This window comes from Phacochoerus africanus, chromosome 8 (assembly GCF_016906955.1).
Source record: "Phacochoerus africanus isolate WHEZ1 chromosome 8, ROS_Pafr_v1, whole genome shotgun sequence".
Classification (NCBI taxonomy): domain Eukaryota; kingdom Metazoa; phylum Chordata; class Mammalia; order Artiodactyla; family Suidae; genus Phacochoerus; species Phacochoerus africanus.
In genome coordinates this window covers 49900358-49922851 of record NC_062551.1, presented here as the reverse complement: position 1 = coordinate 49922851, position 22494 = coordinate 49900358, and the positions used below count along the sequence as shown (strand labels likewise).

Here is a 22494-nt window from a genome sequence, read left to right as displayed (position 1 = left end):
CATTACTTCCCTTCCTCTCCCCTGCTGGGAACCCATCACCTGGGGGATTCAAGTTGCTCTCATGCTAACCTTTGTTGGGTCTAAAACTCCCATGATTCGATGACTTTGAGATTCCATGACTACAAGGCTTGTGCCAGGTGAAATTCCTGGGCTTTCATGAATCACCCAGCCACGGGTGCCAGCTCAGGGGACAAGGTCCCGCCCACACCCCTGGTCCAGAAAGTAAGCACGACACACACCCCACTTCTCTCTCCCCACTGATATATTTGATAATTGTCCAGAACCAGAGATGGCATCAGCCAGGGGGTGAGGGGGAGTAAAAAAGAGCCCAGGGAGGGGGCTGAGGGGAGCTGGGCGGCAGGGCTGAGGAGGGGAGAGGGACAGAGAGAGAGAGAGAGAGAAGAGAGGAGAGAGGAGAGAGGCAAGGGGAGGGGCGGGTGGGGAGAGAAGCAGCGGGAGGGCGGAGGGGGGTGTAGATGGGAGAGACCTTGAGGGGGCGGGGCCGAGGTGGGGCCACGGGGAGAGAGGCCCCGCCCCCCAGAATACAAAATAAGGGGGCCACTGGATTGGGCTGTCCTGGGCTTGGGGGACAGGGGGTAGACTGGAGACGTGGTGGGGATGAGGTCAGTAGTAGGTTTCCTTCTCCACCCAACCTGGAGAGAAAACGGAGGAGAAAGAGACCGGAGAGCCGGGCATGGAGAGACGCTCAGACAGAGAGACCGCGTGCGGCGCAGGAAGAAACCAAAAGGGGCAGAGGCACAGGGCAAGGAGAGGAGGAGGCCCGGAGGACAGGAAGCGACAAGCTGGTTGGAAAGGGGCCAACATGGAAGGGAGGCGGGTGGGGGTGACAGAGTGAGTGAGGTTAGCGGCAGACACCCAGCGCCGCTCCCGCATCCCCACCAGCTGCCCGGTCCTGCCCCCCAGCCCTTCCCCCGTGCCCAGCGAGCCCCCTCACCCCCGGGGTTCCTGCGCAGGATGAGTTTGCGGATTTCGTCGTAGACGAAGATGAGGAAACTGTAGGGGAAGGCACAGAACCACCAGCTGGGCCTGCAGAGACGGGAGAGCAGGAGGGCGTCAGGGCGGGCGGTGACCGTGACAGGGGGACCCAGGGGCAGAGTCCCAGAGGACGGAGGGCCCCTGGGGGGATGGCCCTGGATCCTTCTGCCCATAGTCTAGGCCCAGGCCACGGCTGCAGGTGGGCGGGGCCTGCTGAGTGCCCCGTGTGAGGATCCTCCGAGGAGCCTGGAGCAGGTGGTTTGTGTGTGGGGGGCACTCACTTGAGAGGGTACATGCGAAGGGCCACGTCCATGCCAGGGCAGTAGGACAGGAAGGCGGCGAGGGCTGTCTCCTCAAACAACCCAAAGATCAGGATCTTGTTCCTGGAGGCACAGGCAGGGCTGAACGCAGAGCACCTGACCTGGGATCCCCCCACCCCACAGAGACACAGGGAGAGATAGACACAGGGACACGCAGAAGTGGAGACAAAGAGAGGCAGAGAGACACAGGCCCAGACCCATACTGAAATATGAAGGCAAAAAGAGACAGTGACACACAGACAGGCAGGGGTGGGAAAAGATAAAGTGGATCTGGAGGACCTGGTGTGCGTACGTGCACAGGCGCACACAACACACAAACACAGGATCCAGGACAGGTGTGACCACTGGAGAGAAAATCAACTCAGAGGCAAAACTGAAACAGACAGACAGATGCAGGGCAAGACAGAGGGGAGCCCTTGGGCCTCACTTCATGCCCTGCTGGAAGACAGAGTTCCTCCGGGTCTTGCAGATGATCAGGTCTGCCCACTGCACAACCACTATGCTCACGAAGAAGGCCGTGTGGCACGTGAACTCCACTACTTTCCTCTGCTCATATGTCTGCAAGGGCGATGCCGCGAGGCAGGATGGTGGTCAGTGTGGCTGTGGCCCCGGCCCCCCACCCCCACCCCAGGCCCGTGTGCTGCTTGCCTGCGCCCTGCGTGGGGCCCCAGGGGACATCGGGGACTCTGTCCAGATGGTCTTCCCTCCGGGGAAGCTCCCAACCCGTGGGAAGAGTCAGGAAATGTACAAAGAAGAGGTGGGGAGAGTAATGGTGACTTCAGCTGTGGGCCTCCTGGGGGAAGCCAGCCAGGCTTTGAGGGGACAGAGATGGAGAAGAGGACAGCAAAGGCGTCTCGTCTGGTGGGGCAGAGAGCATGGCTGGTGGACAGGGGACTGTGATGGGCTGAGCCAAGAGTGCCTGGGGGCCCCTTGTGGCTGGTCCCTGAGGGTCTGTGTGTGTGTGTGTGTATGTGTCTTTTCATAGCTGCACCCGCGGCATGTGGAAATTCCCAAGCTAGGGGTCAAATTGGAGTTTCAGCTGCTGGCCTACACCACAGCCACAGAAACTCGGGATCTGAGCCACATCTGCGACCTACACCACAGCTCCCGGGAACGCTGGATCCTTAACCCAGTGAGCGAGGCCAGAGATCAAACCTGAGTCCTCAGGGATATTAGTCGGGTTCGTTATCACTGAGCCACAACTAGAACTCCTGGTGAGGGTCTTGATGCTGCCCGGAGACAGAGGGGCCATCACGGGAAGCCGCCCATGCATGGGATGCTACAGGCAAGGTCGCCGCCTAGGAGGCCCTGGCCAGGCTGCCTGCCCCACTCACCCACTGCTGCCCGTAACTGTCCTCCAGGTCATTGACAGTGCGGTCGTCCCAGTTTAGCCTGATGCCGACCAGGTTGCTGGGCAAGAAGCCGTTTTCTGCCAGGATCACAAAGTAGGAGAAGAAGCCGCCAAGAGCTTGGATCATTCCTGGGGGAGGAGATAAGAGAGAGGAAGAGCGGCTCAGGTGGGGGCAGCAGACAGCCCAGGGCACCTCTGAGGCCCCTTGAGACCTGCCCTGGGAGGACAGTGGGCTACCTCAGGCCTCTTGCCTGAGCATCATCTGGGGCTGGGCCACCTGAGGGTGCTACCTGGGGCAGGGGCTTTGGGCGGGGGGGACGGAGGGGCCTCCCTGAGATGGAGAACTTGGAGGCTCCCTCCCACCTGACCCAGGCCACCTGGACATCAGGAGATAGCTGAGGATCCTCCTTTTTTCTTTTTTAGGGCTGCACCCGTGGCATATGTAAGTTCCCAGGCTAGGGGTCAAATCGGAACTACAGCTCCCAGCCTACACTGCAGCCACAGCAATGCCAGATCCAAGCTGCATCTGCAACCTACACCACAGTTCACGGCAACACTGGATCCTTAACCCACGGAGCGAGGCCAGGGATCGAACCCGCATCCTCATGGATCCTCATCAGGTTCGTTCACCACTGAACCATGAAGGGAACTCCCCTGAAGACTCTCTTTGCAGAAGTGACCTCCCCAGGCCTCTGACCATGGCCTCCAAGCCTCTGCTTGCCAGGACACTGCCAGCCACAGGGCACTCAGCACCTGGAAGGCTCTGCACACCTCACCTCCAGCAGCAGATTGAGGAGGAGGCGGAGGGGTGGGGCTTGCTCCTGCCCTCAGAGGGCTCATAGGCTAACTTGTCCTTCCCATCATGAGACAGGCGGAGCGATGGATGGCCATCCTGGGGCCAGCCCTGATCTGCCACTGGGTACCCCCTATGTGTCCAGGCAAAGCCCCAGGCCTTTCCTCCACCTGTGCCAGACCCACCTCAGTGACCACCACACACCTGCAAGTCACTCCTTCCAAACCTCCAGCACCAGGTCCTAATTTTTACTCCACTCATTCAACACAAAGTTTCCAAGTGCCCACGGTGGGCCAGGCATGCTCAAAGTCCTGGTCATCCAGCCGTAAGGGAGGTGGGGTCCCCAGGCCCTCACCGATCTGCCCATAGGCCATGCTGATGAGCCTCTCATTGACCAGCTTGTCAGTGCGTGGGTTCCTGGGCTGTCTCTTCATGATGTCACTCTCAGCAGCCTCATAAGCCAACGAGATGGCGGGGACCTGGGCAGAGGAGGCCAGTGAGCCAGGGAGGGGGCACCCTGCCCTCCCAGGGCTTGGGGATGGCTAGAACTCACCATGTCGGTGCCCAGGTCAATGCAGAGGATGGTGATGGTACCCAGAGGCAGGGGGATGTTGGCCATGATGAACAGCAGGAAGGGCGTGATCTCGGGGATGTTGCTGGTCAGGGTGTAGGCGATGGACTTCTTTAGGTTGTCGAAGATCAGGCGGCCTGTTGGCAGGAGCAGGCTCAGACCTTGGCACCCATACCAGGGCACCCTAATCCCTTTGCCCCTTCTCTGCCCAGTCCATGCATCCTTTCTTTTTTTTTTTCTTTTTGGTTTTTAGGGCTGCACCTGCAGCATCTGGAAGTTCCCAGGCTAGGGGTCAAGTTGGAGCTACAGCTGTGGGCCTACACCACAGCTCATGGCAATGCTGGATCTGCAACCCACTGAGCGAAGCCAGGGACGGAACCTGCATCCTCATGGATACTGGTCAGATTCATTTCCTCTGTGCCACAACGGGAACTCCCATGCATCCTTTCTAATCCATCCCCCCATCTCCCGCCTTTCCACACAGACGTCTGACTATGTCACCCCTGTTCAAACATTCTTGAGATACAATCACCTCGGAAGACTGTTTGGCATTTTTTATGAAAGCGAAACATCCCTGGCGTATAGACCCAGCAATCCTATTCCTAAGCTTATACCCAAAAGAAACGACTATTTCTGCCCACCCCAAAGCAAGTACAAGAATGTTTACTGCAGTGTTAGTTATCAAAGCTGGAACCCAGACGGACCCACTGGCCATCCATAGGTGCGTGGACAAGTAAACTGCAGTCCATCTATAAAATGGAATACTGTCCAGCAACAACAACAAAAAAAAAGCAACGAGCCATTGACATCCCCAACTCCAAAGATGAATCTCACAGATGCCATGTTGAGTGAAAAAAGCCAGGCACAGAAGCATTTATATCACATGATTCCATTTAGAAGAGGTTCGAGACTAATCAATGGTGCTGGAAGTCAGGAGAGCGGTTATTTCCGGGAAGAGGGAGATAGACTGGAGGGAACCTGAGGGAAACCCAGTGGGAGGCTGAAAATGTTCCCTATCTTGATCGAGGCCTGGTGGTTTCATAGCTGTGTCTGTGTCTGTAAAAAGTCACAGAACTGCCCGACTTTATGTATGAATGTCATATCCAATAAAGATTCCATCAGTACAGTGTATATAAAGTACAAAGAAACTAAAGATGAACCCAGTTAGCACCCGCCTCCACCTCCACCCCCCGTGTGCTGATGAGCAACAAGGTGTGTCATTAAGAAGGGACAGAAAGGTAGGCTGCACCGGGATAAGGATGGTTTGTCATCTTTGTGTGGAAATAAGGCGCCTGGCTCTTCTCACCTATTGGCTGCCCCCCGCACAGTGCTGTCCTCCACAAACTGCTGGGGTCTCATCCTAAAATGTCTCTGGGTGAAATGATGACTTAAATGTGCTTCAGCATAATCCAGTGTGTGTGTTGAGATGGGTGGTGAGCTGATAGCTGCTGAAGCTGGGTGACAGTGGCATGGCAGTTCACTATACCATTTGCTCTGCTTTGGGTATACCTGGAATTTCCTCTTCTGGAAGTTAAACTTTGTGTTTTGGTTTTTTTTTTCACTTCAGAGAGGCCTTTCTTGTCCCTCCTATCTGGGTAGGACCCCTATTGTTATCTACCCTAGCACCCTGATGGTTTCTTCTTGGCTCTTGTCACACTGTAATTATGTTTGTTATGTTACAGTTTCTTTGCTAACTTATTGAAGGCTGTCTCTCCCAGCTCCTTAAGAGCAGGGACCATGCCTGCTCTGCTCACAGTTGTCACTCCAGCCCCTGGCAGGACACACCAGGAAAGAGCCCAATAGATGTCTGGAAGGCCTGAACGTGTACATCCGTGAGGGTGTGCTTTGCAGATGCATGGAGGGCGTCTCGGGGGATGAGAAAGGGTTAATCATGTGTCCTCTGGGCCACAGGGGACAAGGGATAAGGGCATTTCATTTGACACACTAGGCTCAGCCTTACTGTTTGAATTCTCTCATTGCGAGTTATTTTTTTACTCTGGGGGCATTTCAAATGCACCACAGCATGAAGAGTGATTGTTTCTGGATGATGAGGTTATGGGTGATTCCAATTTGTTTCTTAGTGCTTTTCTACATTTGCCATAATTATCATGAATTACTTTGATGATCAGAAAAAAATTGAATATGAACAAGCCCCATCTGTGGCCGCAGCCAGGCCCATAAACCCTGAGGCCTGGGCTCCCATGGCTCTGCCTGAGACACAGTTTGGGCCTCACACACGAGCTCCTTCACATGGCCCTGCCTATGCATGCAGCTCCCTTTGCTGGCGCTCCTCTAGGTGAAAATTCCCACATGGCCTAGAGACTTGGCATAGGGGTCCCTGTCACTCGGGGAAAGCTTCCTTGCCCGCTGTCTCCAGGCTCGGGGTGGGGGGGGGGGAGCGGCTTCCTCAGGGATCCTGCAGGACCCTCTACTTCTTTGAGGTTGCGCTTACAGTATTTATTATTATTATTATTCTTTTAGGGCCACACCTGCAGCATATGGAGGTTCCCAGGCTAGGGGTTGAATCAGAACTACAGCTGCTGGCCTACCATACACTACAGCCACAGCCACAGCAACGCAGGATCCGAGCTGTGTCTGCGACCTATACCACAGCTCACGGCAATGCCAGATCCTTAACCTGAGGCCAGGGATCGAACCCACATCCTCATGGATACTAGTCGGTTTCTTAACCCCCTGAGCCACAACAGGAACTCCAGCACTTAGGAATATTTTTTAAAAATGTGTCCAAGTCTGCCTTGCCCACCAGACTGGGCCTGCACTGGGTGACACAGCGACCCAGGAGTGTGCTGGCTCAGTCCCACCCCAAGGGAGCCTCCAGCTCCCTCGGGGCGGGGGGGGGGGGGGAAGGACTGAAAAGGACAAGCTCTGGCCCTGTCGGGGGTGGGGAGAGGGCAGGGTGTGTGTGGGGGAAAAGGCATAGTGGGATTCCTCAGTCTTCCCGCTGTAGCCCTGGCCTGTTCCCCTTGCCCTTCTCCTGCCTTGTGCAGGGACTTCAGTGTCCACGGCCACCCTGGCTGACTCACTCACCCTCCTCCACACCCGTGACGATGGAGGCAAAGTTGTCATCCAGCAGGATCATGTCCGCGGCCTGTTTGGAGACGTCAGAGCCGGCAATGCCCATGGCCACCCCGATGTCAGCCTTTTTCAGAGCAGGGGAGTCATTCACACCATCCCCAGTCACAGCCACGATGGCTCCCTGGAGGGAGAGGGGGTGAGGACGATGCCCAGAGGCCAGGCCCCCAGCCCCCTCCTCTGAGAGACCCCAGCCAAGCCCACCTGTCTCTGACAGCCCTCCACAATGATTAGCTTCTGCTGGGGGGAAGTGCGAGCGAAGACAATCTCTGTGTGGTTCTGCAGGATCTCGTCGATCTGCTCGGAGGTGAAGTCCTTGAGGTCAGTGCCGTGGATCACGCAGGCCTTGGCGTCCCTGGGAAGAGCAGAGAGTGGTCAGGACCCATAGCGCGTGATGCAATGACACCTGATGGACAGACTCATGGGCAGCAAAGGCAGAGGATTGGGCTCTAAGAGAGGGACAGATGCTCTGGAGGAGGGTCAGAGACAAAGGGACACATGGGAGGAGGGGGCTGCAGTAGGAGGGTTGTAGGGCGGACCTCAGGAAAAACTTTGGGACAGCGGATTTAGAGGGACAGAGATATGAAGACAATTAAGCAATGGAGACACTCACACAGAGAGGAACGAAGAAGAGAAAGCTAAGGATGTCAGAACAGAGATGAGACAGAGATGAGGACATAAAAGAGGAAGAATGATGGACAAGAAACAAGGGATCTCAGGAGTTCCCACTGTGGCTCATCGGTAGTAAACCCGACTAGTATCCATGAGGCTATGGTTCAATCCCTGGCCCTACTCAGTGGGTTAAGGATACAGCATGGCCGTGAGCTGTGGATGCGGCTTAGATTCCAAGGTCCTGTGGCTGTAGCTCCGATTTGACTCCTAGGCTGGGAACTTCCATATGCTGCAGGTGCAGCCTAAAAAGAAAGAAAAAATAAAAGGAGTGTCTGTCATGGCTCAGTTGTTAACGAACCTGACTAGCCTCCATGAGGCCTTGGGTTTGATCCCTGGTCTCAATCAGTGGGTTAAGGATCTGGAATTGCCCTGAGCTGTGGTGTAGATCACAGATGCAGCTCGGATCTCACATTGCTGTGGCTGTGGTATAGGCCCGTGGCTACAGCTCCGATTCAACCCCTAGCCTGGGAACCTCCATATGCCGTGAATGCGGCCCTAAAAAGACAAATGGAAAAAAAAAAAAAAGGGAGGGATCTCAAAATCCTCTCAAGTGGGAATTGCTAGCAGTCCATTTCAGAGAGGAGGAAAATGAGGCTCAAGGAGGCAAAGCTGGGATGCAAACCTACACCTTGCTCACCACATGCAGCTGCAACACCAGGCTGCCCATCTTCATGTGGGAGGAACAGGACCCAGATGCTGAGTCAAGAGAGGAAGCCCAGGAGGAAGAGAACCTGCAGTCCCAGAGGCACCTGAGCTGGGCGGGGCAGGGCTCACCTGGGGTTGACCTGGCTGACGGGAATGTTGAGGCGGGCGGCAATGTCCTCCACAGTCTCGTTGCCCTCGGAGATGATGCCCACGCCCTTGGCAATAGCCTTTGCGGTGATGGGATGATCGCCCGTGACCATGATGACCTGTAGGCATCATGCGGAAATGGTTCTGCCTCACTGCTGGCGCTTGGGGCCCTTCTGGTCCTGCCTCCCCCGCTGCCCCAGGCCACACCTTGATGCCGGCGCTGCGGCACTTGCCCACCGCATCAGGGACGGCCGCCCGTGGAGGGTCAATCATGGACATGAGGCCCACGAAGCAGAGGTTGTCGGTGGTAAAGTTGACGTCATCACAGTCGAAGGCAAAGCCCTTAGGGAACTGCTCCTCAGGCAGGTAGTAATGGCAGAAACCTGGTGCAGGGATGTGGGCGCGGAGCTCCAGCCTCGGTCCTCCCTGCCTCCCACCCACAGCTCCCCATTCCTGTGGTCAGGCTCCCCGGTTGGTCGGGAGGTCAGTCATTTCTAAAAGATGCCTTCCCCTCGCATTCATTCATTCATTCATTCATTCGTTCATGCATTTACGATGCATTCTGGGAGGCCCTATCCTGAGCCAGGCTCTGGGCAGCATCGCATCCCTCCTTTCCCTCAAGGGCCCCGTAGCTGGCCCAGCCCCGCCCCACCTCGGCCCCACCCGTTGCACACACCAAGCACACGCTCGCCCAGGCCGCCGAGCTCAAGGTAGGCGTTCTGGAAGGCTTCCTTCATCTCTTCGTCCAGCGGCTGCTCTTTGCCCTGCAGCAGTATGGTGGAGCAGCGGTCCAGGATGCGTTCGGGGGCGCCCTTCATCACCAGCAGGTACCTGTTGTCATTGGGGTCCTCGGTCTCGTGGATGGAGAGCTGTGGACAGAGCAGAGGGCGGCCGTGTCTGAACCTCGCAGGGACCCAGAGGCTGCCCGCCCGCCACTTGGGAGGAGGACTCCCTGCCGCCCCACCCAGAGCCACGGGCACGAGGGTAGAGCCCTGTCAGGCTCCCCAAGAGGGCACTGCCCAAATCTCTCTACCTGAGAGCTCTTCAACTGTTTCTTGACTCTCTCACAGAGATCTCTGCCCCTCTGTGTCTCTCTCACAGAGAACTCAGGGGCCCTTAGGACACGTGCCTCTCTCTCTGTCTTGCCTGACAGCCTTCAATCTCACATCTGACCCATCACCGAACCTGGTCAGCTCACCTCTGAAGTCCCTGGGTTCTGACCTCTTCTCGCCCCCATCCAGCCACCACCATCTCTCAAACGAAATATCCTCCACACTGAGTCCCTGTTTCTGCCCTCCCCACCCCATCGTATTTCCTCCCCATGGCAGCCAGAAGGATCCTTTAAAGTATGAGAGCCACTTTGGAAAACAGTCTGGCAGTCCCTCCTCCAAGTTTAAATATAGAGTTACATATAAACTAGCAATTTCCAAGTATGCATCCAAAAGTCATGCAAACTATGTCTGCGCACAAACTTGGAGGCTAATGTTCACAGTGGCATTATTCATAGAAGCTAAAGGGTGCAATTAACCCAAATGTCCATTGACAGATGAATCGATAAGCAAATGCAGAATATCTACATCACGTAATGTTATTCAGCCATAAAAAGGAACGAAGGGAGTTCCCTGGTGGCTCAGCGGGTTGAGGATCTGGCGTTGTCACTGCTGAGTTCAATTCCTGACCCAGGAACTGCTGCATGCCCAGGGTGTGGCCAAAAGAAAGGAAAAGAAAAGGAATGAGGCACTGATCCTTGCTACCACATTGAGGAACCTTGAAAACATTATGCTAAGTGAAAGAAGCCAGACACCAAAAAACACATCTTGTACGGTTCTATTTATATGAAGTGTCCAGAACAGGCAAATGCATAGAGACAGAAAGAAGATTAGTTGTTGCTTAGGGCTCAGGGAGGCGGGGGAGGTAGGGGAACAAAGCCAAGGAATATGAAGTTGCTTTTAGAAGTGATGAAAATGCTCTAAAACTGTGTAGATGACAGCACGTATCTGAGAATATACTAACACCTCTGAACTATACACTTTGAGGGATCTATGATATGTGAAAAATACTTCAATAAGGCTGTGTGGGTTTTTTTTTTTGGCCTTGCCCATGGCATGCAGAAGTTCCCAGGCCAGGGATCCAACCTGAGCCACAGCAGTGACAACACTGGATCCTTAACTGCTAGGCCACCAGGGAACTGCTAAATAAAGCTGGATCGCTTTTGTTTCCTTTTTATGGCTGCACCTGAAACACATGGAAGTTCCCAGGACAGGGTTCAATCAGAACCGCAGCTGTGACCTACACCGCAGCTTGTGGCAATGCCAGATCTGTAACCCACTGAATGAGGCCAGGAATCGAACCCACATTCTCACAAAGTTGGGTCCTTAATCCTCTGAGCCACAATGGGAACTCCAATAAAGCTGTTTTTAAAAGTGTGAGTCAGGAGTTCTCTTGTGGCACGGCGGGTTAGGGATCCTGTGTTGTCACTGCCGAAGGCTGGGTCGCTGCTGTGGCGCAGGTTTGATCCCTGGCCTGGGAACTTCCAGAAGCCACAGGTGTGGCCAAAAAAAAAAAAAAAATTTTTTTAAATTTTTTTATAAAAAGTCAGTCAGGTCTCATCTCTCCTCTGCTCTGTGGCCCAGGTTCCCCCTCAGGGTTACATCTAAGCTGTGTCCTCAGCCCACAAGACCCGGTGGGACCCGGCCTAGCACCTACTGCCCTCCCCTCCCACCGCATTCCCCAGCTCCACACTCCCTGGCTATTGTTCAGATCCAGCAACACGTTCCTGCCTCAGGACCTTTGTACATGCTGCATCTGCTGCTCCCAGAGACCTGCAGGGCTCCCTTCCTCAGCTGATGACTGGCTGATATATTTAGTATTTTATCATGTCCTTTTGTCTGTCTCCTCACACCCGAATGTAAGGCTTATGAGAGGAGGGACTTCACTGTTTATCCCTAGCGCCTAAGACAGGTGCCTCTGATGTGGTGGCTGCTCAAAAAAAAAAAAAAAAAAAGGTGTTGAAAGGAATGAATGCCATCTCTGGCTGGTTTCCATTCTGCTGCCAGAAGATCATTACGCCTCTGCCTCCTACTCCATCAGAGACCTGTTCTCACTGCTGGGGCTTTTCCTCTCCCCATCGGTTGGATACTATTATTCCCATTTTACAGATGGAGAAATCGAAGCTCTGGGAAATATAGTAATTTTCCCATAGCAGAGGGCAGTGGGGCAGAGCGGACTGCTTTTGGGGTACCACAGAGGAAGTGATGGCCAGTCTGACTCTCCTGGAGAGCCCAGGGTACCTGGTATTTGTTGGTGGAGTTGAAGGGGATCTCGGCCACTTTCTTATTGCGTTCACGCATCAGCTTCACGGAGCCGGAGGACAGTTCGATGCACTTGAGCAGGGCAGACTCGGAGGCATCCCCAGCCACGTCCCTCTGCGGGGAGAGAAGCTGTCAGGGCAGATCAGCACGGGGTGGGCGGGGGCAGGGCCAAGGCGAGCAGGTGGCCGGACCCACCTTGAGCACAGGAATGTTGTCCTGACCCCCCTTGAAGACGGCACGGTTGCAGAGTCCAGCAATGTGGGACAGGGCCACCCAGGTGTGCGAGCTCTTGTCAAACGAGGTCCCTGAAGGAGGCACGAGTCAGGGCTGGGGATACCTGGTGGCCAGCCACCCTCGGTGCCCACCCACCCTCGGTGCCCACCCAGACCCACCCTCACCTGACTGGTCCTCAGTGGTGTCAGCCTCGTGGATCTGGTTGTCGAACCACATGTGGGCGACCGTCATGCGGTTCTGGGTGAGGGTCCCTGTTTTGTCTGAGCAGATGGTGGATGTGGAGCCCAGGGTCTCTACGGCCTCCAGGTTTTTCACAAGGCAGTTCTTCCGAGCCATGCGCTTGGCAGTCAGGGTCAGACACACCTGGAGTGCATGTAAGCGGGGTGGTGTGTTACAAGTAGAGACGGACAGCAAGGCTGGACCAGCAACATGACTGCCAACAACCCAACTGCCCAGCCCAGAATTCTGAACAAAGGGTGGGGTGTCGCCCACCAATTCCACCCAAGGCAGAGACTCACAGAAATGGGCTCAGAGGCACCCCCAAATAAATGTATGAGAAGGGTCACAGCAGCAGCATAATGGTCCCAAACTGAAAACAACCCAAATGTCCACTAACAGCCGAAGGGATCGATAAATTGGGGAATAAGGGAGCTCCCTAGTAATCTAGAGGTTAGGATTTGGTGTTGCAGCCTGGGTGCAATCCCTGGTCCAGGAATTGAGATCCCCCATCAAGCTGCTGCATGCTCCAGCCAAAAAATTAAAATTAAAAAATAATAATAAAGTGAGGAATAAAAGATGGGAATACTATACAACCATGAAGAAGAACAAGAGACTGCTGCCTACACTGCATGGTTGAAGCTCAAAAGTAAAATGTTCAACAAAAAAAAGAGTTCCTGATGAGTGATTCTGCTGATATGAAGGACAAAACTGTATTGTTAGAAGCCAGGCTATCCGAGGGGTACTTTGAGTTGGGGGGTAGGGACTGAGTGAGGTTTTGAAGGGGCTTCTGGGGAAGGCAATCTTGGAGCAGCTGACCTGGGATGTCTTCAGCTGGTTCCAACTCGTCAGGCTGTAGGCTCACATGTGTGTATAGTGTATGTCAGCAAGTAAAAGGCCTTTGAGCCAGAGGAGTTTTGAATATGCTAATACGGAAAACTTCGCAGGATATATTAAGTAAAATAATCACAGGGGTGTTCCCTGGTGGCCTAGCAGTTAAGGATTCGACATTGTGGTGTGGGTTCGATCCCTGGCCCAGGGACTTCCACATGCCTCAGGAGTGATTAAAAAAAATCACGGAGCAGAGTAGGACGGTCCCTTTTACGTGCCCTGAAAACATTTACTACCCACGCGGCAATATGCCCACCTCTGCTGGGAACAGTGCAGGGAGCCTGTTTCCAGAGGTGGGCAGTGGGTTGGCAACTGCCATTTCGTCTTTTAATTATTTGAATGTATTCTTTAGACTTTGTACCATGAGGGTGTGCCTCTTAATTTGGTAAGTTAACTTCAAGAGGGATCAGCTGGCTAGCCCTTTCTTTCATTTATTTATTTAATTTTATTTTTTCGTCTTTTTAGGGCCGCACTCAAGGCATATGGAGGTTCCCAGGCTAGGGGTCCAATTGGAGCTGTAGCTTCACCACAGCCACAGCAACGCTAGATCTGAGCTGTGTCTGCGACCTACACTGCACCTCATGGCAAGGCTGGATCCTTAACCCACTGAGGGAAGCCGGGGATGGAACCTGCCTCCTCATGGATACCAGTCAGGTTTGTTACCACTGAGCCACGACGGGAACTCCTGGTTAGCCCTTTCTGACTGGCAGTGTTTCTCGAGATTTTTGTTTGTTCGTTTTGTTAATGAAAGCCTCTCAGTCCCAGGACTCTCTGCATTCAAAACCCAGGAGGCTCGGCCCTCGCTATCCAAGTTGCAATCAAGATCATTGCCATCTGGCCTCCAGCCCCTTACTCCCCCAGGCTGGGGGCCTGGGCCTTACAGTGACAGTGGCCAGCAGGCCCTCTGGGACGTTGGCCACAATGATGCCGATAAGGAAGATGACAGCCTCGAGCCAAGTGTAGCCCAGAATGAGGGAGAGGATGAAGAAGGAGACGCCCAGGAAGACGGCCACGCCGGTGATGAGCTGGATGAAGTGCTCGATCTCGATGGCGATGGGCGTCTTGCCCACCTCCAGCCCCGAAGCCAAGGTGGCGATGCGGCCCATGACGGTGCGGTCACCTGTGGCCACCACCACGCCCCGAGCCGTGCCTGCGGGCCAGAGGGGACTGGGCTGAGGCTCGGTGAGGTTTGGAAGGACCCCGAGCCCCTGAGGCACGTCCGTCTGGACCAGCTGGGCCTCATCTGGGAGCCTGTACTGCCCCCAACCTCACCTTCCACGCAGTTGGTGGAAAAGAAGGTGATGTTCCGAGTCTCCAAGGGGTTGTCGTGTGTGCAGTCGGGGGAGCGGGTCTGGGGCTCCGACTCGCCCGTCAGGGAGGAGTTGTCCACCTGGGGTGGGGGCACAGAACGGGGATCAGCTCCAGGCCTGGGGCCAAGGGGGCATTTGTCCAGAGGAGATTTCAAAATTTTTGTCTGTTTGTTAATGAGGCTAAAGCCCTTGTCCCTGAGGTCTGGGTGTCTGGGAGGACAGAGGTTAGGTTCATGAAAGTGGGGAGGGTACGGGGCTTCTTGCCAAGGTCCAAGGTACCTGTGGGTCTGAGGGGTGGGGACTGGTGGCCTGGATTCCTGGGTCTGAGCGAAGAGGGGCTGGAGGTCAAGGGTACTGGATCTGAGGGAGGAGGGGTCCTGGACTCGTGGGTCCTAGGGGAGGATGAGCTGGGGGCTGGAATCCTGGGGACTAGGGGAGGAGGACCTGAGGGGCTGGACTCCTGGGTCTGAGGGAGGAGGAGGGGCTAAGGGGCTGGATCTCTGGGTCCTAGGGGAGGAGGGGCAGGGGGCCTGGACCTCCTGGGTCTTGGGGAAGGATGGGCTGGGATCTGGACTCCTGGGTCTGAGGCGGAGGGGCTGGAGGTCTGGACTCTTGGGCCTCCAGGAAGGGCAGAGCTGGGGTGCAGGCTGACCTTGCAGCCATGGGCTGAGATGATGCGCAGGTCGGCTGGGACTCTGTCTCCACCCTTGATCTCCACCAGGTCCCCGACCACCACCTCCTCAGCGTTCACCTGCATCTTCTCACCTTCTCGGATCACCAGGGCTTGCTGGGAGCCGGAAAGAGAAGTCACCTCCCTGACTCGCTCGGCCTTGCGCCCCTGTCCACGGCCCCCCGCCCCCTTCCTGGGGCCCCCTCACCTGGGGAACCATGTTCTTGAAGGACTCCATGATCTTTGAGCTCTTGGCTTCCTGGTAGTAGGAGAAGCAGCCGGTGATGATGACCACGGCCGCCAGCACGATGCCCAGGTACAGCTGCGGGGAGACACAGCATCACGGCCTGTCCTGGAGGAAGTCCCTCCAGCCCCACCCTGACGTGTGTGGAATCTGGGAAGGGAGCTTTGTGTCACTTGTGTGTCTGACCTCCAGTTGGCTCCATCTGAGGGTCTGTGTGTGTGTGTTTGTCTGCCCATGTTTGAGTCCTGCTTTCTGAACATAGGTGTGTCTGAGCCTCTGAGTCTGTCCATCTCTCTTTTTTTGAGGGTCTGTCTTTCTGCCTGTGTTAGAGAATCCAAGAATATGCTATTGTCTGTCCTTGTGTCTGTGTTTGGGTCGGTGTGCTGTCGGTCTGTCCGCGTGCCTAGGTTTGAATGCCTGGGACTATTTGTGTTTGACTCTCTCTGTCCGTGGATCTCTGTCCTGTCTCTTTCCGTGGTTCTTCATGGGTCTGAGACTCTGGGTCTGTTTGCCTGTTTAGGTTTTATTATTTATTTTATTTATTTTTTTTTTCTTTTTTAGGGCTGCGCCTGCGGCATGTGGGGGTTCCCAGGCTAGGGATCCAATTGGAGCTGTAGCTGCCAGCCTACGCCACAGCCACAGCAACACAGGATCCCAGCTGTGTCTGCAACCTACACTACAGCTCATGGCAACACTGTATCCTTAAGCCTCTGAGCAAGGCTAGCAATCGCACTCATAAACTCATGGTTCCTAATTGGATTCATTTCGGCCGTGCACTAGGGGAACTCCCTGTTTAGGTTTTAATTTCTAAGAATGACGTTGTGCTTGCTTCTCATATCTCTCTGTCTGTCACCAGCTTATGCCTGCACCTCTGTGTGTGTTTGAGTTCCTGGGTCTGTCAATCTTGTGTCTGTGCCTGTGTGCCTGAACTAGGTGGCCGTGTTTGAATCTGTGTGCAACTGGGATCGTCTATATTGACTCTCCCCACTAGTGTGTATATGCATGCACATGTGTGTGCAAGGATCTCCATGTAGTCAGAATGTGGGTCTTTTGTTTGGGGGTGTGGTGTCTGTTGAGGCCAGGCATGCCCCCTGTGTTGGGTGGAGGGTCCTGGCGAATCAGCAGGTGGGTGTGCCTGGGTACCTTGAGCCCATCACCACCTACTGGTGTCTATCCCCAAGCCCACTGAGGTCACACAGCCTTGGGATGGAGCCCCAGCTCACACTTCTTACTGTGTGACCTCGGACAAGTTACTCAGCCTTTCTGAGCCCCCACTTTTCCTCATCTCTTCTCTGGTTCTCTCACTGGGTAACTGTGAAAGTTAGACAAGAAAAAGTTGGAGACTGGGCTTTGGAAAGTCTAAAGGGATGGGGAGAAGTGGGTTGTACATCTGTGTCCCTGAGGGGACCAGCCCTTGGGCAGGGCAGGATGAAGGGCACTCACGTTGTCGCCAGAGGGATCGTCCTCAGTGCCTGCCTGGATGCCATAGGCCAGGAAGCACAGGATGGCGCCAATCCACAGCAGGATCGAGAAGCCCCCGAAGAGCTGGCGGCAGAACTTGACCCACTCGGGGGTGGTCGGCGGTGGCGTGAGTGCGTTAGGCCCGTCGCGGGCCAGGATCTCCTGGGCTTTGCTGTGGGTCAGACCCTGAGGGACACGGGACTCACACAGAACCCTCCTGGAGCAACCCTGGCACCCCAACAGTACACAAGCTCCCCCAGGCCCCCAGGGGGCCCGGCTTCCCATCCCCGCCTCCCTTGGGGCCCGGCCGGCCGCACCTGCACGCAGTCCGTGTTGTATTTCCGGCAGACCTCTTCCACTGACATCTTGTGCTCTGTCTGGAGGACAGGAGTTCGGGGACGGTGAGTGTGGAGGCCTGGCCGGGGGGGGGGGGGCTGCTCCGAGAAGGTGTGCGGGTATAGAGGGTGGGACTCACCATAGCCACCTCCTTTTTGAGGTCATCCAGGTCCCGGCGGTCTTTGGTGCCCTTGCCCTTCTTGGGCGAGCCCTTGTCATCTTTCTTGTCCTGCGAGGTGGCGACACGATAGCTGTCAGAGTCACCAGACTGCGGGCGAGAAGGGGTTACAGGGGGACACCGGCCCGCAGGCCCCGCTGGCCCCCTGGCCTGCGTCTGTCTGTGTGCAGCCGCACCTCTAGGCTGGAGCTGGCTCTGGGGTTCCGTCTGTCTCTGCCCCAAGTCTCCGAGTTTCCTTTGGGCTCTGGGTGTCTCCTCCATCTCTGGCTCCATGTACCTCCGGGTCTCTGTCCTGAAAGTCTCTATCCAGGTCTGTCTGTGCCTCTCTCTCTGTAAGTCTCTCCCCTTTGGCCTCCATGTGTCTTTTTATCTCTGTGTGTCTCTGTCTCTTTGTCCTTCTCCCTGGGCCAGCTCCCGAAGTGTCCGTCTCTTACTGCGTCTGTCTGTCTTTCTTGATCTGTTTCTCTAGGTCTCTGTGTGCCTCTCTGCCTTATTCTGTTTTGTCTTCTCTGTCTCCTTCTACCACTTTATCTCTCCATCTCTATCTGTGTGTATCTGTGGCTCCTTTTCTGTTCTCTCTCTCCTTCGTCACTTCACAGTGTCTGTCTTTTTTTTTTTTTTGGTCTTTTTGCCATTTCTTGGGCTGCTCCCATGGCATATGGAGGTTCCCAGGCTAGGGGTCAAATTGGAGCTGTAGCTGCTGGCCTATGCTAAAGCCACAGCTATGCGGGATCCGAGCCCTGTCTGCAACCTACACCACAGCTCACGGCAACGCCGGATCGTTAACCCACTGAGCAAGGCCAGGGATTGAACTGGCAACCTCATGGTTCCTAGTCGGATTCGTTGACCACTGAGCCACGACGGAAACTCCTGTCTTTCTGTCTGAGTCTCTGTAATTGTCTCTCCATGATTTTGTTTCTCTGATCTCTGGCTCTTTGGGGTTCCCGCCTTAGATAATATGTCTCTACCTCTGGTACTCTCTCTCCCCGAGTCTGGCTGCGTCTGTCTCTCTAGGTTCTCATCGCTCTCCAAGTTGGTGTGTTGGGGTCTCAGACTGTCTCCAAGCGTCAGCATTTTCTGTCTCTGTATCCTCTCCATCCTCATCTCTCCTTCTCTCTGTCTTCATCTCTCAAGCGACTTCCTCCTCTGTAATGCTTGCTGTGTCTCAGTCTCTCTGTCTCTCATTGCAATAGTCCCGTTTGTCTCTCGCTGCTCCGCCATCTTCCTCTCTGTCCCTGTGTCTCTCCCTGAGTCCACCTCAGCATCTCTGACCTTGCAGCTCCCAATCGCCTTATCTTTTCCGCCTGGCTCTTTCCCTGGCCTCTCTCCCCAACCCCATGGATGTCTCTGTCTCTCAAAGGGCCCAGCAAATCTGGAGAGACCTCCCCTCACCCGCAGGTCTAGCAGGAATGGAGAGGAAAGGGCCTTCTGGGTATTGGTCACAGCTGGAACAAACGCTCAGGAGGCAGCCTGCTGTGTACAGGGATGGTGGCCTGGTTGGACAGGCAGCCAGTGCTGAGGGCCTTGACTGACAAGCTATGGGCCCAGCCTCTCTCCTGGGGGCTGGAGGGAGCCATGGATAGTTCGGGGGGGAGTGGGAATGATCAAGTCTCTGGAGGATAGACAAGGAGCTGGCTGGGATTAAGGGTGCCAAAGATCAAGAGGCAGAACCCGCGGGGCCTAGCTTGAACTGGATGCAGTAGGAGGGGAAGTGACTAAAGTTCCAGCTTGGGGGCCTGGGCTGATGGGAAAGGCAGTGTCCTTGGAGGCTGGCAGGAGGGGTGGGGCGAGGCTGGGTGCTGGTAGAGGGTCACTGACAGATCTTGCGGGCCCAGAGCCAAGCTGGGATCCCAGGCTCAGCATGGCTCAGCGCTAATCCCCTTGTGACCTTGCAGAGGGTTGAGCTGCCTGCTGTGTGCCCCCAGACCCAGAGGCTGAGTCCAGGGGGCTACTGCAGTCTGGAGGCCTGAGAGTCTGAGTTTCAGGGGGTGGGAGTGAGGCTTGGCCCTGGGCCAGCCCTGCAGCAGCACTGCGTCTGACACAGAAGCATGGAGGCTTGGGCCACAGGGCGGATGATCCTCCACCCCCTACCACAGGAGGCATCTCAGCCTCCACAGAGAGGCAGAGCCAAGGCTGGAGAGAGTGGAGGTCATGAGGTCAAGTTAGAGAAATGATGGGGAAGGCGGGAGAGGAGCGAAATGGGGGCCTGACAGGAGCTGGGGAGAAAACCAGCTGTCCAGCCCTGAAACCTTAGGGAAAGATGGGGAGCTGATGCATGGGTCCTTCTGAGGTCCAGGGGTGGCCCCCCCAGACTCCTGGGTCTGAAGGAGGAGGGGCTGGGATACCCCAGTCCCTGGCAGGCGAGCCTTGGCTCCTGCTTGCCCTTGCCATGACCAGACTCCCTTGGGGGCGGGCTTCCATCTGTTGAGGGGGGAGCCGAGGCTTTCCCAGTCAAGGCAGGAGGCCCAGATGGGCACACCGCGGGGCGGGAGCACCTCCGAGGGTGGGGGACACGCCTGTCTCGCTGCAGCCCGCCTCTGCGGCGCTTCGCCATTTTCCATGCTGTCCGCCTCCCCTGACGCCCGCCCAGTTCAGGCAGCCTCTGCACCTCAGTCAGCCTCCCCCTCCCCCCTCAAGGTGTCTGAGGCCGTCAGCTCAGCATCTCTCCCTCGACCTCCTCTTTTGCCTTCTGCCCGTTCTTCCCACCATTCAGGCTGACTCTGGTTGTCTCTGGGTAGGAAATGTCTGTCCTTGGGGCCCCTCACCTCAGCCTCAGTTTCTCTCTTCGTGTCTCCACATCTATGTCTCCCTCACATCTCTATCTTTCCATGCTTCTCTGCCATGTCTCTTTCTCTGTTTCTGTGTCTCTTTCTTTCTCTTTCAGAGCATCTCTCTCTCTGCCCATTTCTGTCTTTCCATGTCTCTGCCGTCCATGCTAAAGCGACTCACTGTTCCTCCTGCCCCATGTCTTTTCCTAAGACCCCTCCCCAGCCTTCTCCTTTCTTCTCTAAGGCACTTAGCCCCAGCCCTCTCCTCCAATCTGCCCATGGCTTCCCCTCCATTTCCACTTACCTGGAAGCCATCACCTCCCCCTTCTCCCTCTAGTCCTCTCCCCACCCAATTCTTCTCTCCTTCCCCCCCTGCCCATCCCAATCCACAGATCTGCAGCCCCATCCCCCATCTCTATCCCTGGGCCCATCAGCCTTCATCCGCCATCTTTCTCCCCATCCCTCCTATTCTCTCTCCATTAGTGTTTCCCATCCAGACCTCTCTTTCTCTCTTTATCCCACCTCCCCCCAGCCCTTCCGCTCCCCCCCCCATGGCCCTGCCCCAGACACGCAGGGAGGAATCCAGGGCTGCAGCAGGGGGGTCAGGTGGTCAGTCAGGGAAGGAGGCGGCATCTGCTGGAGAGACTCACAGACAGACAAGGACATACGGACATGGAGGCAAGGGCATAGCCAGGCATGCACGATACCCCCCCCCACACACACACACGCATTTGCATGCATATGCCCTCAATCGAAATGGCTCTTCTGCTTCCCCCCACCCATGTCTGCTCCCTCAGATTAGGGGCTAGATACTGCAGCCCCAGGTGGAATCACACTGTGGAGCCCCCCCCCCCCAGGACTGGAAGGAGAAAGAGAGGTCATCTGGTGTTCATCCCATAGTTTGGACCTGTTCCCATCCGGCCAGGGAAGCAGACTGGCTCCAGCACCCCCAGACACAAACACCAGCCTTCAGACACACCCAGACACGGTTGCAGACATTCAGACACAACCCAGGCCACACAATCACAATCACAATCACAGGCAGAAGGTGTTGCAGGGCCTGACAGAGCCAGAAGCTCGCACCCGCACTCATGCACACGCACAAATATGGTTGAGCAGGCAACCACACTGGGTCAGGCAGAGATGCTGAGGGCCACTCGGTGTCCCGAGGACCCCACACACAAAGGACACACCAACATGCGCCACAGACCCCCGCAGACCCAGGAGGCCCGGCACACACACAATTAGCGACACAACATAGAGACAGGCCTGGTCAGCCGGTCTACAGGGTCCTGCACCAGGGTCCCGGAGTGCAGGGGTCCCAGAACCCCCGCCCCCCACAGACACCCAATGTCACTGGACCCACAATGTCACACACACGCATCGCCCGGCCGGCCCGAGCACCTACCCCCATCTTGGCGGCTCCAGAGGACAGGGGCGGGCGGGCGGGGCGGGGGCAGGGGCAGGGGCCTCAGGGCGGGCTGTGGCGCGGGCTCGGGCTGGGGGGCCTCTGCAGCACCCGCGCCTCGGTCCGCGCGTCCGTCCGGCCGTCAGCCCTACCGCACAGAGTCTGCTGCGGCTGCTGCCTCCGCCTCCTCATATGCCCGCGCCCGCCAGGGGGGCCGGAAGCGGCCAATCAGGACTGCCGCCGCCCTGACGGACGGCCCGCGGTCCCGCCCCCGGTACTGCAGCTGTCTTCCCCGCCCCCCAGCCTCCGCAAAATGACAGCGCTGCCGAGGCGGGGGAGCGCTGCGGGAGGCGGAGACCATCCCCCCCCCGCAATGAGGGATCTGGAGACCCCCGCAGTGTGGGGTGTCGCCTCAGAAGAGGGGCCCTGAGGGTGGGAGAGCCCCGGAATCACCCTCATTGCGGGGGTGTGCCACCAGAGAGCGGGGTGCTCTGTGTAAGGTGGACACCGGGTGGGGGAAAGCCTTGTAAACCACCGCAATAAGACAAGGGGTCCAGAGCACCTCCCTCTGTAGTGAGGTGGGGGGGAACCCTGGAGACCGTGGGGTGCTGTTTAGGAGGGAGAGCTGTAGGGGGCACAGAGGAAGAAAGACTCCACAATGAGCAGGGATGCTGCAGCAGGGGAGAAGCCCTGAGGCCCCCTCGCTGTGCGAACCCCTCTCCCAACACACACACTATGGCGTGGCAATTATCCAATGAGACACAACTGCACAGGTACACGAGAGATACATCACAGTCAGGGGATCCCACCAAGCATCATACTCACACTTGACCCTCACCCAGACAGCGCAAATGCTGCAAACACATGCATAGACCACAC

General features: G+C 56.2%; 1 protein-coding gene across 4 annotated transcripts; it reads right to left on the bottom strand.

The window, feature by feature from the left end:
• Positions 1 to 244: 244 nt before the first annotated feature.
• ATP1A3 (ATPase Na+/K+ transporting subunit alpha 3) lies at positions 245 to 21696 on the bottom strand. Of its 4 annotated transcripts, none has more exons than XM_047791941.1 (23): positions 21616 to 21696; positions 17401 to 17490; positions 17243 to 17302; positions 16908 to 17111; positions 15429 to 15542; positions 15203 to 15337; positions 14513 to 14630; positions 14122 to 14390; positions 12298 to 12496; positions 12095 to 12204; positions 11879 to 12013; positions 9265 to 9457; positions 8796 to 8971; positions 8571 to 8707; positions 7329 to 7479; positions 7080 to 7248; positions 4014 to 4168; positions 3816 to 3939; positions 2651 to 2796; positions 1744 to 1874; positions 1278 to 1379; positions 956 to 1047; positions 245 to 653 (listed from the first exon to the last, which is right to left on the bottom strand). In XM_047791941.1, exons 1-23 carry the CDS (start codon positions 21619 to 21621, stop codon positions 625 to 627), a joined length of 3045 nt encoding a protein of 1014 aa, XP_047647897.1. In that variant the 5' UTR covers positions 21622 to 21696; the 3' UTR covers positions 245 to 624. The 4 variants fall into 4 exon arrangements, with proteins under 4 accessions (XP_047647897.1, XP_047647896.1, XP_047647898.1 ...); XM_047791940.1 differs by having other exon boundaries at positions 17401 to 17529; positions 21616 to 21636; XM_047791942.1 differs by lacking the exon at positions 21616 to 21696 and adding an exon at positions 17616 to 17708.
• Positions 21697 to 22494: the final 798 nt, after the last annotated feature.